General features: G+C 39.6%; 2 protein-coding genes across 4 annotated transcripts in view; one reads left to right on the forward strand and one right to left on the reverse strand.

The window, feature by feature from the left end:
* Positions 1-7,232, forward strand: part of LOC130918517 (ankyrin repeat domain-containing protein 13C-like) — a 43,114-nt gene extending 35,882 nt beyond the window's left edge. Inside the window, exon 13 of the mRNA XM_057840260.1 lies at positions 1-7,232. Coding sequence (XP_057696243.1) covers positions 1-131 — 131 coding nt within the window. The 3' untranslated portion in view covers positions 132-7,232.
* The window catches only part of LOC130918518 (serine/arginine-rich splicing factor 11-like), a 26,901-nt gene continuing 17,108 nt past the window's right edge, over positions 4,641-14,433 (reverse strand). Inside the window, exons 2-12 of one of the 3 annotated variants that reach the window (XM_057840263.1) lie at positions 13,518-13,637; positions 13,181-13,290; positions 13,019-13,108; positions 12,899-12,945; positions 12,700-12,833; positions 12,508-12,589; positions 11,304-11,417; positions 9,950-10,036; positions 7,636-7,707; positions 7,372-7,543; positions 4,641-7,296 (exon numbers count right to left, since the gene is read on the reverse strand). In XM_057840263.1, the coding sequence (XP_057696246.1) occupies positions 7,084-7,296; positions 7,372-7,543; positions 7,636-7,707; positions 9,950-10,036; positions 11,304-11,417; positions 12,508-12,589; positions 12,700-12,833; positions 12,899-12,945; positions 13,019-13,108; positions 13,181-13,264 (1,095 nt within the window). In that variant the 5' untranslated portion in view covers positions 13,265-13,290; positions 13,518-13,637 and the 3' untranslated portion in view covers positions 4,641-7,083. Of the gene's footprint in view, positions 7,297-7,371; positions 7,544-7,635; positions 7,708-9,949; positions 10,037-11,303; positions 11,418-12,507; positions 12,590-12,699; positions 12,834-12,898; positions 12,946-13,018; positions 13,109-13,180; positions 13,291-13,517; positions 13,905-14,433 lie in introns of those variants that run through there. The other 2 variants (XM_057840264.1, XM_057840262.1) reach the window with 2 other exon arrangements.

A 14,433-nucleotide genomic window follows, 5' to 3' on the forward strand; every position in this document is an offset into this window, starting at 1 on the left:
ACATCCCAGTCTTTCCTACCATCACAGCCACTGTGACTTTCCATGAATTTCGCCACGACAGCTTCGACGAAAGCATTTTTACCATCCCCGGCGAATACAAAGAGGACCCGACCCGCTTCCCGGACCTTTAACCCTCACTTCAAAAGAGTAGATGTTTACGAGGTAATATAACACTACAAAAACATCAACTGCCCCCTTAGCTCAAATGGATAAATAGGACAAGTCAGCTAAAACAAAAAACAAAGCAGCTTGGATGATGATGACAGTATTTGAAGCCATGTTTCCACCAAGTGGGACAGTTTGACTCCATTCCAACACAAAAAACAACAACACAATTGTTGTTGGCTTTTTTTTTTTTTTTTTTTTTTTTTTGTTAAACAACTGTTTGGTGTTTAATGCTTTCGTCTTCCTGAAATGTTGAAGAAAACCTTTGTCTTAGGGCAGGAAAAAAAGCACATTTTGTGTCCTCTTTATTCAACCAAGCAGGGCCATGCATTGCCTTTAGTGGTATTATACCACAGTGGCAAAGAGTGGTACAATGCCTATCGCCATTCCATCCCAATTACCTATCTTTGACGATGAAAACATAAGCCAAACGGGACTGCTTGGTGGAAAGAAGTGTTGCGTGTATAAGTTTGTAAAGGGTGTGTGCTAAGCAAGCTCTTGTGAAACACTGATTATAGGTTTAAGGTGGTTCTGACCTACTTACCTAAAACTAGATATGATGCAGAGTTGTACGTAAGTTGATACATCTTATCTTTCTAACAGTTGGCCGTTTTTGTACATGTTAAACATTTAGGCAATTCCACAGATGCATTCACACTCATGAAAAATAATTCGCTGGACAGGATTCCTCCCAAAATTTGACATCATTTCATTGTCTTAGTAAAAAAAAAAAAAAAATTTTTTTTAAAACCTAAATTTTTGCCCACAGGATGTCAGATTTCAACGCGATTTGTAAAACTAATGTTGGTTTAATGTTGGTTCAATGTTTTACAATGATTTTCAGGGTGAAAATGACATTCAGTTGAAACAAAAAAAATGTTAGACTGCGTAAACAAGCACAGTTTTTACATGTGTATATGGTGTATATTTTTTAAGGAAATTCATTAAGCACCAACACGAAAGGAGTTTGACAGCACAAAAATTACAAAGAGGCAAAAGGGAGATTTGTCAAAATGGACAAATATTGAACTTTTGTAAAGTTTTGTCAAGTTAGAATTTTGAATCTTTTTAGTTTCATTGTGAAACATATTTAAATTTTATTCGCCTGGGATATTTGAAATAATGTCAATTTTTGGGAAACACCCTGTACTATTTGGGAGTTTTGTTGACTAATCAGTTTTAATAGAATTCACTATCTTTCAGCACTTGTAACAATTGCTGCTTTTTGCTTTCAGTTCCTAAATGCACAACTCTCAATTTTCAAATGTGGCATTTGAAAAGTTCTTATTCTGAGGCAATGGTATAAATGCTGCAGGTTTTTATGGTACCTTAAAGTCGGTTTTTGTCAACTTTATACATTTTGAAACTGGGATTGTATAATGAGTAGGTGTTGTGCGAAATGAAGGATTTTGTTTTTGTTTAGACACAAAAGCCTTTCTTCTGCACAGTCTGTACATGTGTGCTCTCACTGTTCCTATGTGTACTCATGTTCAACTCAACAAGAATTGTGCATTTTATTCCCATGTTGTGTTACATGACTTAATCTAACAATACAGTATACTGGATTGTAACATGGTGGAAGTTGCTATTTTTGTATATAAATGTTTTTGAAGAAACATGGCTCAATTCTCTGGACTGTTCTGTTGAGAAATGTGACCAGATGGTGATAGTTTTGCTCCAATTTTATTTTCTTTGGAAAATATCACAATTTAATGTACGCTTAAAGGACTGAAAATGTCAATGTAACTGGATGTCAGCAATAGCGGGGTGGGGGTTGTGGGTACAAATGTCAAACCTTATCCTGATATTTCGGATGAGTATTTGTTTGAAAACTGACATTTTGCAGGGCGATAGGACACAAAATACACACTGGGGTGGATTCACTTGTGGCCAAATGTATTGGCACCCCTGCAGTTCTGTCAGATAATGCTCAATTTCTCCCAGGAAGAGATTGCAATTACAAATGCTTGGGTAGTAATATCTTCAGTTATTTTGCTTGCAATGAAAAAACATAAAATAGAATGGGGGGAAAAAATCTATCATAAACTCCAAAAATGGGCTGGACAAAAGTATTGACACCCTTAGCCTAATACTTGGCAGCACAACCTTCAGACAAAATAACTGCGAACAACCTCCTCCAGTATCAATCAATGAGTTTCTTACAATGATCTGCTGGAATTTTAGACCATTCTTCTTTGGCCAACTGCTCCAGGTCTCTGAGATTTGAAGGGTGCCTTCTCCAAACTGCCATTTTCAGATCTCTCCACAGGTTTTCTAAGGGATTCAGGTCTGGACTCATTGCTGGCCACTTTAGAAGTCCCCAGTGCTTTCTCTCAAACCATTTTCTAGTGCTTTTTCAAGTGTGTTTTGGGTCTTTGTCCTGCTGGAAGACCCGAGACCTTTGAGATAGACCCAGCTTTCTCACACTAGGCCCTACATTATGCTGCAAAATTTGTTGGTAGTCTTCAGACTTCATCATGCCATGCACTTGGTCAAGCAGTCCAGTGCCAGAGGTAGCAAAGCAACCCGAAAACATCAGGGAACCTCCGCCAAGTTTCACTGTGGGGACCGTGTTTTTTTCTTTGAAGGCCTTGTTTTTTTTTCTGTAAACTATGTTGGTGCCTTTCCCAAAAAATAAAAAAATAAAAAAAATAAAAAACTCTTATCTCATCTGACCAGAGAACAGTCTTCCAAAATGTTTTTGGCTTTCTCAGGTAAGTTTTGGCAAACTCCTGTCTGGCTTTTTTTTGTCTCTGGGCCAGAAGTGGGGTCTTCCTGGGTATCCTACCTAAGAGTCCCTTTCATTCAGACTCCGACAGATTGTACGGGTTGAACCTGTTGTACCGTGGGACTGCAGGACAGCTTGAACTTGTTTGGATGTTACTCAAGGTTCTTTGTCCACCATCCGCACAACCAACTATCTTAAAATCTCTCGTCAGTTTTTCTTTTCCATCCACATCCAGGGAGGTTAGCCACATTACACTTATTGATGACACTGCACACGGTAGACACAGGAACATTAAGGTCTTTGGAGATGGACTTGTAGCCTTGAGATTGTCTGAGGACTTGAGAAGCAAAATTGTGAGGAAGTATGGGCAGTTTTTTGGCCTACTTTATTTTCTCCATGCTCAATGTGGTACACACAAGGACACAGGACAGAGGTTGAGTCAACTTTAATCCATTTTAACTGACTGCTATTGTGATTTCGTTATTGCCACCACCTGTTATGTGCGACAGGTAAGTAACAGGTGCTGTTAATTACACAAATTAGAGAAGCATCTCATGATTTTTCAAAGGGTGTCAATACTTTTGTCCAGTCCATTTTTGGAGTTTTGTGTAAAATGATTTCATTTTTTCCCCATTATCTTTGTTTTTTCAGTGCAAGCAAAATAAATGAAGATATTACTACCAAAGCATTTGTAATTGCATTAATTTTCTGGGACAAATTGAACATTATCTGACAGAATTCTAGCCAATACTTTTGGCTAGCACTCTATATGTCATGAGTCATGACTAGTTTTACACATTTTATAGACCTTTATCCTCACTTCTCCATTTAGTTTACAGTCGACCCTGGAGATACTAAGCATTCGTCACAGCTCCAATCCGTTTGCTTTTCTCTGAGGGATCAAATTCGCAATCATTATCAAAGTTGCACAGCCCACATTTGCATTGCTTATCCGATGCATCATTGCTCCTAAACAAATCCTCTTTCTATGAATTATAAGAATTAAGAAAAGACAGGAACCATAGATGAAGCACTTGGAGTGGGTGGTATATTAATTTAAAGCAACACTTGGTAACTTTTCAGTTTTAGTTGATTTTAGAGTCGTTGTTGGACAAAAGCGTTAAGGAAAAGTGTTTGCCTTAAGGAATACTGCGTTTCCCATGAGGACAAGAACAAATCCGGACAGTGTCTTAAAATCATCAATCAATCAAAATCAATCTCCCGATCGCCTGCAGATGGATTAAACAACATTTCTGATTCCAGAGGCTGTGTGAAGGATGAATAGTAATAAGTAGGGATGGGAATCGAAATCCGATTCCAATTCGGAACCGGTTCCAAGTGTTTCGAGGCCTCGACATCACAATGAAAAAGCCTTAACGATCCCTTTAACGAGTCCTGAAGACGCATATTGCGTCGTGACTGTCTTGTTGTCCAAACACATCAAACTAGCATGGCGCCAAGAACCACCCGCTCCAAAGTTTGGCTACTCTTCAACAGGAAAGAGGGTGAAAATGAAAGGTTACGATGGTTTAGCACGAGCATTGCAGCTGTAAACATAACAATGACAGCACGTAGGTTCAAACGCTCGAAAGTGTGTCTTCACTTCACGAGGAAAAATTACAACAAGACGACTTACAATCATTGCAAGGTGGAGATAACTGCATCGGGAGGGAATAGACTGCACTGTCCTCACAGAGACAGCTATACAACTAGCTAAACTCCGAAATTACGATACAGAAGACGTTGGTATAATTTGCTGACTTTATTCAACCATCACTTGAAGAGTGAAACTAAAAATAGAAATGAAACAAATCAATTTCGTCCCCAATAACAAACAGGTTTGCATCAACGTAAATCAGCGATGATTAGCGGCTAATTCAGTAATAACAAAGCAGTTAGCATGCGTTCGCTAGCATTAGCACATCGTTCAAACCACTACACAACTGGATTTAAGTGTCCGATGGCGAGTGGAAACACACAACAACAACACAAAAGATGATACATACAGGCGTTGCCTCTGTAGATATTAACATTAACAAAGAACGTAGGGTTGCAACAGTGCTTCCCTCTCTCACTAACTCGCTTGGATGCGGCATTTCTTCTTCACGTGAGCGCGTTCTTCGCGTGAGGAAGCGCAAGGGCGCCCCCACTTGAGCGTGAAAGCACCATAAAAACTAAAAGGCATGCATTTCAATATACTGGTAAATACTTTAACAGTGGTCCCCAAACTACGGCCCGCGGGCCCAATACGGCCCGCCCCGACATTTGGTCCGGCCCCCTGAACAATACCAGAGAGCATTTTGAATTTTTTTTTTTTTCTCAATAGTGTTAATTATTTTCTGGCCTTTTTCTGTGAAGAACTCAGAGAGGGTTATTTGGTGCTATCTATTTGATTAATAGTGTTATTTTTATTAATTATTGTTATATTATTATTTTTATTTTATTTACTTTTGTTCCGTGAAATATCCAGAAAGGGTTATTTGATTGTGGCATTCTGAAAAACAATATTTTTTTACATTTAGGCACTCCTGCGATCGTCACACTTTTTCTGTTACAAACTGACCCCTGCCCCTCATCAGAGAAGGGAAAAGTTATGCGGCCCTCACTGGAAAAAGTTTGGGGACCCCTGCAAGTTTTAACACATATTGCTAACGGCAGACCAACGACCTACTGTATATGCCAGTATATACCAATATTTTTTATTTCTATTAGAAAAATGTTTCAGTAAAATGTTACATTCTTGTGCATTTTCCACTTATTGCCACGGTTAATATTGAGGCCTTGGGCCTCTTTTGACCTTGTTGTGAGTTTTTAAGGTTGTGACTTCTGATAAAACAAACTCAATGCCAATCAAAACGTTTGTTCTTCTTTTTCCCCAAATTAGAATCAATAAGAGAATTGATAAAGAATCGAATCATTAATCAATATCGATAATGGAATTGGAATCGTAAAAATCCTGTCAATTCCCATCCCTAGTAATAAGGTAATGAATGTAGTTGTGACTACACAATAGGATATGACGGTTAGCAGTCGTGTGGCTTAGTGTAGCTAACCCCAGTCACGCCAGCCAATGAAAGCCGGGCCAATGTTATTCTGTTTATCCAGGTAGGCACCCTTTTTGTTCTCCTCCTCAGACAAAACTTTTTGTTGCTCTGCCATCTTTGTAGAACTCGCGCAAAAGCCTTCTGCATCGACTTCAGTCTTTATAATGAATGGGGAAAGGGGGAAGTGGCGTATGCTGTAAAGCACATTTTGAATTTTTTTTTGTATGCAGGGTTCCTGCCACCCTCCTGAAAGTTAATTAGTGCCAGTGAAAGCGATTGTGACTACACAATAGGATATGATGGTTAGTAATCGTGTGGCTTAGTGTGGCTAACCCCCGTCACGCCAGCCAACGAAAGCTGGGCCAATGTTATTCTGTTTATCCAGGTAGGCACCCTTTTTGTTCTCCTCCTCAGACAAAACTTTTTGTTGCTCTGCCATCTTTGTAGAACTCGCGCAAAAGCCTTCGCATCGACTTCAAGCTTTATAATGAATGGGGAAAGGGGGAAGTGGCAAATGCTGTAAAGCACATTTGTAGTTTTTTTTGTATGCAGGGTTCCTGCCACCCTCCTCAAAGTTAATTAATGCCAGTGAAAGCGATAAAGACCCCCTCAAGATATAAAAAGGTGTCATTCAACTAATTTTCAGTCGAAACATCACAAATGTTATGAAAATATTTTATAATGGTTGAAAAGTTTAGTGTTGTTTAAATTATTATTACATTAAATCCTCCTAAATGATGTCATGTGGATGCAAGCCTGTAAATATGAATGCAGTCATTTGAGGTCGAGAGAAGAGAGTGAAAAAGCGGAACAGCAGGCGAGCTGGTGGCAGAAAGGAACTTTAGGTATCGTGTTTTTGGCACGTTTAATAAAGAGGATGAAAGAGCATTGCAAACTTCATTTTTGTCACCATGGAAGGAATTTATGGAACAATGTTTGCATGCAACATGATGTGTTTTATATACGTTTTAAGGTTTGTAAGCAATTTGGGTGTTCTGTTCCCATCCTGTGGCCGATGCACGCACACGTCTTACGTCTGGCATTGGAGATGAGACGAATGCAGTATAACTCCAGGGTGATGCCACATATTGTACTTTAATCAGGCAGTTTTGTTGCCTTCATTTCACATTTTTGTATTTGGAGATCTTAGTCACTCATTTCCATGTCTCGCTGATAGTGATCGTCTCCGTTCACTCTGGACTTTTTGAGGGTGTACCCCAGGCCCCCCCTAGTCTTGTTTAGACATTTTGGCGACGAGGCGCTGTCCGAGTCGCTCTTCCTCTCCTCCTCCTCGTCATCTTCCTCCACTTCCTTTTCACTGTCGTAACCTTGCTCCTCTTCGTCGTAATCCCGTGTCACCTGAAGACAAAGTGGGTTCAAGCCACACGGTTCTGTTGGCTGCTGTAATCAAAACAGTTAGCCGGCGTAACAAACCTTGACGTCGCCTTTATCACCGTCTGACTTGTGTTCACGGTCTCGCTCCTTGTCTTTGCTCTTTTTACTGGACGAGCGCTCTCTCTGGTCTCTGCTTTGGTCCCTTCGCTCCCGCCGCTCTCGATCGCGCTCCTTTTCACGATCCTTGTCCTTTTTCTTCTCCTTCTTATGCCTTCACTCACACACACACACAACAAAGATATTGTTTTAACTGCCGCAGGAAGATTAGAAATTAATTAGCATGTGCTTTTTCTTTCTGCTCACCGTCTGGGCGATGGAGACCGAGTCAAGTGCTTCTTTGGGGATCTGGATACACTGCAGCTTCGCCTGTGCCTCCTGAAAGAACAAATGATGATAAAAATCGAAAGAAAACAGGACATCTATTAGAGGTGTGCATCGATACTGCCCTCACGATTTGATTCGATTACGATTCGGAGGGCCACGATTTGATTCGGCAATGCATTGCGATGCATTAAAGCCTGGAATGCATTAAAATTCTAATGCAAAGCATATTTTTCGTGAATCATGAGCCAACACAAGCGGACAGACATTAAACAACTTTTTATTGGCTCTTGTGTCACTCCTGGTTGAAGTCAAATGAAAATAGTATACTTTCATATATATTTTAAAAAAAAAATCAGATCACAGCATTTAGTTAGTGCTTTGAATGAGACCAGGGCTTTCTCTTTTTTTTTTTTTTTGTACACACAGTAGCAGCCTTTCACACAGTGCAACATCTGAACTCCTGTGCAAAATCAGTAATAACAGTCACTGTATTTTAGTCACAACGACCCATCAATAAAAATATTCAAGTAAATATTAAAGAAAACGACAAAGAAAATATTGTAGTGCAGCAGCATCTTTATCGCAATATCAATCCAGGGATCAGTTCAGTTGCAAACAAAACATCAACTAAATTGCAATGTAGAACAAAAGTAAAATGTAGGCCTAGCCTATCTTATATCTATAATCTTTCTCGCTCCCTCTTTCTCCGTTTCAGCCATTGTTATGTTATGTCCTATCTCTCTGCTCTCTCGATTACAACAGCGCTTGTCTGTGACGTTACTCCGGTGAGGAAGCGGATTTGGGTTCCTCATCCCCCCTGCATAGAGGTTAGAGCTTGTGCCCGAACCCGACCCGACCCGACCCGAAATGTTAAGCATTCACGTTTCGGTGGGTCGGGTTGGGCCGCCGCGCCGGACTAATACATTTTTTTAAAAAATAAATTTAATAAAATGCGCAGAGGGCTGTGGCGCAGCCCTCTTTTTCTTCTTCTCCTCCCGTTATTTCGTTGTGTGAATGCTTTTATAATTCTCATAAAATATGTAGACTATTTAAATATTGAGTAAACCTGCATTTTTTTCCTGCCAACTGAGAATTCGTTACGAAAGACACTTTTATTTATGCACACAAAGGCAAATGTGATCCTTTTGAATCTTCTGTGTGTCTGTAAAACAGTGTTTTTTGTTTTTTTTTAATTAAACTTTCCCAGCGTTATTTCGTTGTGTAAATGCTTTTATAAATCTCATAAAAATATGTAGACTATTTAAATATTGAGTAAACTTGCGTTATTTTTTCTGCCAACTGAGAATTCGTTACGAAAGACACTTTTATGCACACAAAGGCAAATGTGATCCTTTCGAATCTTCTCCTCTGTGTGTCTGTAAAACGTGTTTTTTTTTTTTTTTTTTTAAATATTAAACTTTCCCAGCGTTATTTTGTTGTGTAAATGCTTTTATAAATCTCTTAAAAATATGTAGACTATTTAAATATTGAGTAAACTTGCGTTTTTTGTCTGCCAACTGAGAATTTGTTAGGAAAGACACTTTTATTTATGCACACAAAGGCAAATGTGATCCTTTCGAATCTTCTCCTCTGTGTGTCTGCAAAACCGTGTTTTTTTTATATTAAACTTTCCCAGCGTTATTTCGTTGCGTAAATGCTTTTCTAACTCTTATAAAAATATGTAGACTATTTAAACGGTAAAAAACTTGAAGAAATGAAAATAAATTGCTGCTGCTGCGTTTTTTTTTCCGCATCACTCGGCTCGGGCATGCAAATCTATAGTTAATTGATCTGGCCGGTCGGGCTTCAATACCAGCGGGCCGTGTCGGGTTGGGCTGGAATTTTTTAGGCCCGATCTAACCTCTATGGGCTTGCTTTGAATGTAAAGTAGCTCTCTCTACAGGTAAACCTGAGAATAACAATACAAATGGGGAAACCAAATCCATTGCATCACCGGAATTGCGCAGGGAAGATTTTTGAACGTACTTATATATTTTAAAATGCGCTGAATCGATTCAGCGTGTTGCCCGCATCGAATCGAATCGTCCCTGCCCCGCATCGGGATGCATCGCCGCATCGATTATTGTTGACACCCTTAACATCTATACACTAATAGTTTATTGATGAACAGCACTCCATTGTTTCTTGAAACGGACAGCATTGAATCTAATGCTAGGCAATATGGATTTTTTTTGACAAAACTTTATTAGAATATTGATCAACTCGAGGTGTACGATATATTGCCCACTGGCCCAGCACTACTTGTAACCATTTGATGCATTGCTGTCCTTACCGGTTGACACTGCGAGATCTCCTCACACTGCTGTAACTCTTGGGTGGAGTCTTTGACCTTTTCTTGGACTTTTCCTCCTTCCTGTCTCTGTATGCACATAAGTCAACATCATGAGCGTTATTTTCGTCGTGGACTCCAAATCAGTGTTGTTTTTGTCAACGATAACGAAAATATTTTGTCAACGAACACTTTTTTTCATGACGATAAGACGATAACGAGCTAAAAATGTGTTTTCGGAAACTAAAATATAATGAGCCGAATGTCAGTTTTCGTCTGACGAGACGAAAACAAGACGAAAATGTGCAACAGTTTCCGTCACGTGTTCACAATGTGACATTTTTGTGTAGTTAGCCTGCATAGTAGTGTCTAGTTGTGTCACTCGTGACATGCTGTGCCCCCCACTCCTTCCCTCACTGTGTCCTCGCCAGTCTCCATGCAGGCTTGCACGGTAAGATTTGTTTTCTTGGGCAGAGAGAATATGCAATGTTGCTTTAGCCTTTAAAGGTCTGTGCTGACTCTGCTGAGTGATCGTAACTCGTTAGCATAGAATTCGCGTTAGCATTAGGCAGCGGGTTCGTTTGAATTACAGACCAGTTTAGTCTTGCGCCCGCCCTGTCTTCCACTTCCACTAGCTTCCGGAAATATCAGAAGCGTGTATACTGGCGCCACAGACAGACATTCTTGGTAAAGACTTCTGAAATTTTGGAATAAATGGTTTTCATGTGCGCGGATCGGATTATCAATCAATATAAATCATCCCCCTTTTGTTCGTTGTTCTTGCTAACGGCGAGCGTCTTCTTAAACTCTCGGGATGGTGTCCAGGTGGGAATTACTATTTGAAAATAATGTACTTTTTTCCTGCTGGGTGTGTTGGCGTTGTCCTTGTAGCTGCTACAATATGTGCTCATCTGTCAATGTTAACTGGAAATAGTTGGAAACCTTATTTTTAATTGGAATCCTTTTTTTTTTTTTTTTTTTTTTTTATTTTACAGACAAAATCATTCTTAGTAAACGTTGACTAAAACTCGACGAAATCGGTCTTGAGTTTTTTTTTTTTTTCAACAAAAACTAGACGAAGACAAACACATTTTGAGATTACTAAAATATGACAGACTAATAAGTACTATCGTCCAAAAGACTAAGACGAAAATTAAAAAGGCTGCCAAAAACAACACTGCTCCAAATCATTGAAGGGTGTTAGATTAATTAAACCCTTTGATTGGCTGCTGATCAGCCAAGGGTGAAACCCTTGCCCAAGGTCAGTTGCAACTCCAACTCGCATGTAACCCTAATTAAGTGCTATAGAAAATGAATGGAAGGACATTTTACAAGCTGTATAATTTACAATGCCAACCTCGATCTGCTGCGTCGACTTCTGTCACGAGAGTGGGACCTCCTCCTTCGTGGGCTCTTGGACCTCCTCCTGTTCCTCGAATGGGACCTCCGCCGAGATCTGCTCTGGGAGCGCCTACCAGAAAGCATCGACAATTCTTTCATTCGGTCAGTGGCTATGTTTACACGGACAAAATTTCTTTAAGGATCAGTGTTTGGATCCGAATGATGGAATTTCAATTTTTTTTTTAAAAAATGACCTTCTTTAAATGACGTCCTCCTGTACGAATGCATTCTAGAAATCCACTGTTGAGATTCCTCATCTGAGTACATTGTTTACTTGCTCAAGGTCATTGTTCAAAGGACATAATTTCTAAATGAAAATTCCGTAATTGTTTCTTAAATGGCATGTTTTAAGGTTTCGAATACTATAAATACATTTTTTTTCTTCCATTACATTCGGGGTTTATTGGATTTGTTAAACAGTTCCCGTTTTTGGGGGGGGGTCACTCTGTAGTAGCAGTAATAGTAAAAGCCATGGCGACTAACAAAACATTACTCTATCCTTTTCTACTTTAAATATGAGCGTTATTACGCATACCTTTGCTGATTTTCTAGTGACAGGTCTCTCAACAATCTTAAGATCTTCCAATATCTCCAGAAGCATGCTCGATACAGACCACTTCAGTCTTGGGCCCGAAAAAACAGAACCGTGTATACTGACGTCACAGATATACTCTGTAAAGACAGTTTGTTTTCATGCGCATAGATCGGATTATAAATCGACATGAATCACTCCCCTTTCGTTCAGAATAGAATCTTGATCGGGTTACAATACTTCAAATGGGGTGTGTACATCAAAGATTTTTTACACCAATCAGGCTTTTATTCCGAATAAATTTGTCTATGTAAACGTAGCAGGTCGAAACACATTTGAATGACAAGAATTTCGCTGCAAATTCGACGACTTTGTGAGTCATAGATTACGGATAAAGCCAGATACACTGAAAATCTGCTAAGAAGCTGTGGTAAAGTCAAGGATGTGACAAGTCAATTGTTGTTGTTTTTTGTAATCGTCAACTATTCTACCAAAGTCTACCATTTATCATTTATGACCCTTTTCTCCGTTGCACTTGCCTTTGTATACGATCACAATTTCTGAGAGCTTCTCTCCCAGAATGGTCTACCTCTAAATTTAGCACAGAGGAAAAGAAAAATGTTGTTACCTGTGTCTTGAGCGAGATCTGGACCGCCTGCGCCGTGATCGGGAGCGAGATCGAGAACGTTTGCGTTTGTCATCTTTCTTACCTTCCAAACAAACAAAAAAAAACATTATTCATACAATTTAGACTGTTAAATACAATCTGATATTTTTTTTTCATCAACCCATACACAAGTCCTATGACGTGGAAACTCACTTCCTGGTTCGATGGCGGCAGAAATGAGGGATTGAGCCTCTCTGACTCGCTTCATGGCCTCTTCGATTTCTTTGTTGGCACCGTCATTCTTCAAGCCGGGATTTAGATTCAGCCCAGCTGCAAGTGGATTTAACCTGCAAAGACAAAGATTTGTTTAACTTGAAATAAATAAGGCCTACATGATAATGTCGGTTCTTACTTTGGATCCATGGATTGCATGAGCTTGAGGAAGTCTGCAGAAAGCGCCTAAAAGAGACAACATTGTGCCAAGAAAATTTATATTGGGTTGTTTGCAACTGGATGACAATTGCTTTTTCACCTGGGGGCTCACGTTCGGTCCTGCTATTCCCATCGCAGCCATCTGCTCCAGGTTGGGAGCTCCGAGCCCACCAAACGGTGTTCCTCCCATCTAAAACATGACACATATTTAATCGTTTCACACATAGGCCGCAGCTGTCTGGATGTATTTGCAGGAACTCGCCGAAGCCAGAGGATTAGGTGTTGGAAGAAGGCCTGCCCCTGGCATCATTCCCGCCACGGCGTTGGCTGGCGCTAGCAGCGACATGGCTTTAGATTCATCGGGAATGACTCCTGGAGAAGGAAGAGATGGCTTCAGCACAATCAAATCTTTAAACGAGCACAATTTCCACAAGACAAGACTTGCAGACAAGCCACCACAGTTCAAAATCACAGGTTGTCTTGTCTGTAAATCTTAATTCATGACTTGATTTTTTTTGTCAGTATGATTGTAGGATTAGCAGCTAAGAGTTGAATAGACACAATACACACTGTGTTCAACACTACCAAGATTTTATCACCTGTACTTGTTTTTTAAGTCATGAACCAAACGTAAGCAAGCACAGCCAGTTGTCCCGTGGGATGTGCTCTCAACTTTCATTAGATGTTTTATGAACAAGCGACTCGCGCCGGCTGCTTCGCTATAAAGCACACAGAAACATTGAGATACAGAAAACAAAGTTTGTGATTTGGGTGTAGACAGGGGAACATTTCAACAGCACTTACCAATACACACACAGAAAAGGCTTGTTTATATTACCTTTTCTGGGCTTTTGGGCTGGTTGTAAAATAAATAAATACCCCCGTTTCCTCAAATAGCAGCCGGTGATGCTTGTTCATCCAGATTCAGTGAGTACCAAGCATTCAGGCAAATATTTTTGCTCTATTTTCGCCAATAATGGCATTCTATACATGTAGCGCCTCTCTAGTGTGACAAACTATTATGAGAGGTGGCTAACCTGAGTTCTTTCCTTTTTAGCAAAATCACAATTCAACTATCTTTCTTACTATCTGTTATATAGGCATTCACTGTGAATTTTTGAAAATAAATATTTTCTATTAAATTATCAGTGTTCGATTTCTTTTCCCTAGTTTCTCACTATTTCAGTTTAAAATTGAAATGCCCCACTCATAAACCTTTTATCAAATGGCTTATTAAACACACCAGTTATGTATGAACTATATACATTTAATGAAAAATATAGGCAGTTGTTAAATAAAATTTGTTCTCCAAAAAAAAATAAGTTTCAACACAAATTGTCCACACACACAAGCTAAGCTATGGGCCCAAATTAATAAGTCTAAAACCGGCAAAAATTAACTAAATTTGTCTTACGTGGCTGGCCAGATTCGCTGCTTGCGTGCGTAGTAGCCTTAAACAAAATGGCTCCTTCACCCGAAGGCCAAAAAAAACTGAGGGTACCTTAATGAATCCCG

This window comes from Corythoichthys intestinalis, chromosome 7 (genome assembly GCF_030265065.1).
Source record: "Corythoichthys intestinalis isolate RoL2023-P3 chromosome 7, ASM3026506v1, whole genome shotgun sequence".
Taxonomy (NCBI): domain Eukaryota; kingdom Metazoa; phylum Chordata; class Actinopteri; order Syngnathiformes; family Syngnathidae; genus Corythoichthys; species Corythoichthys intestinalis.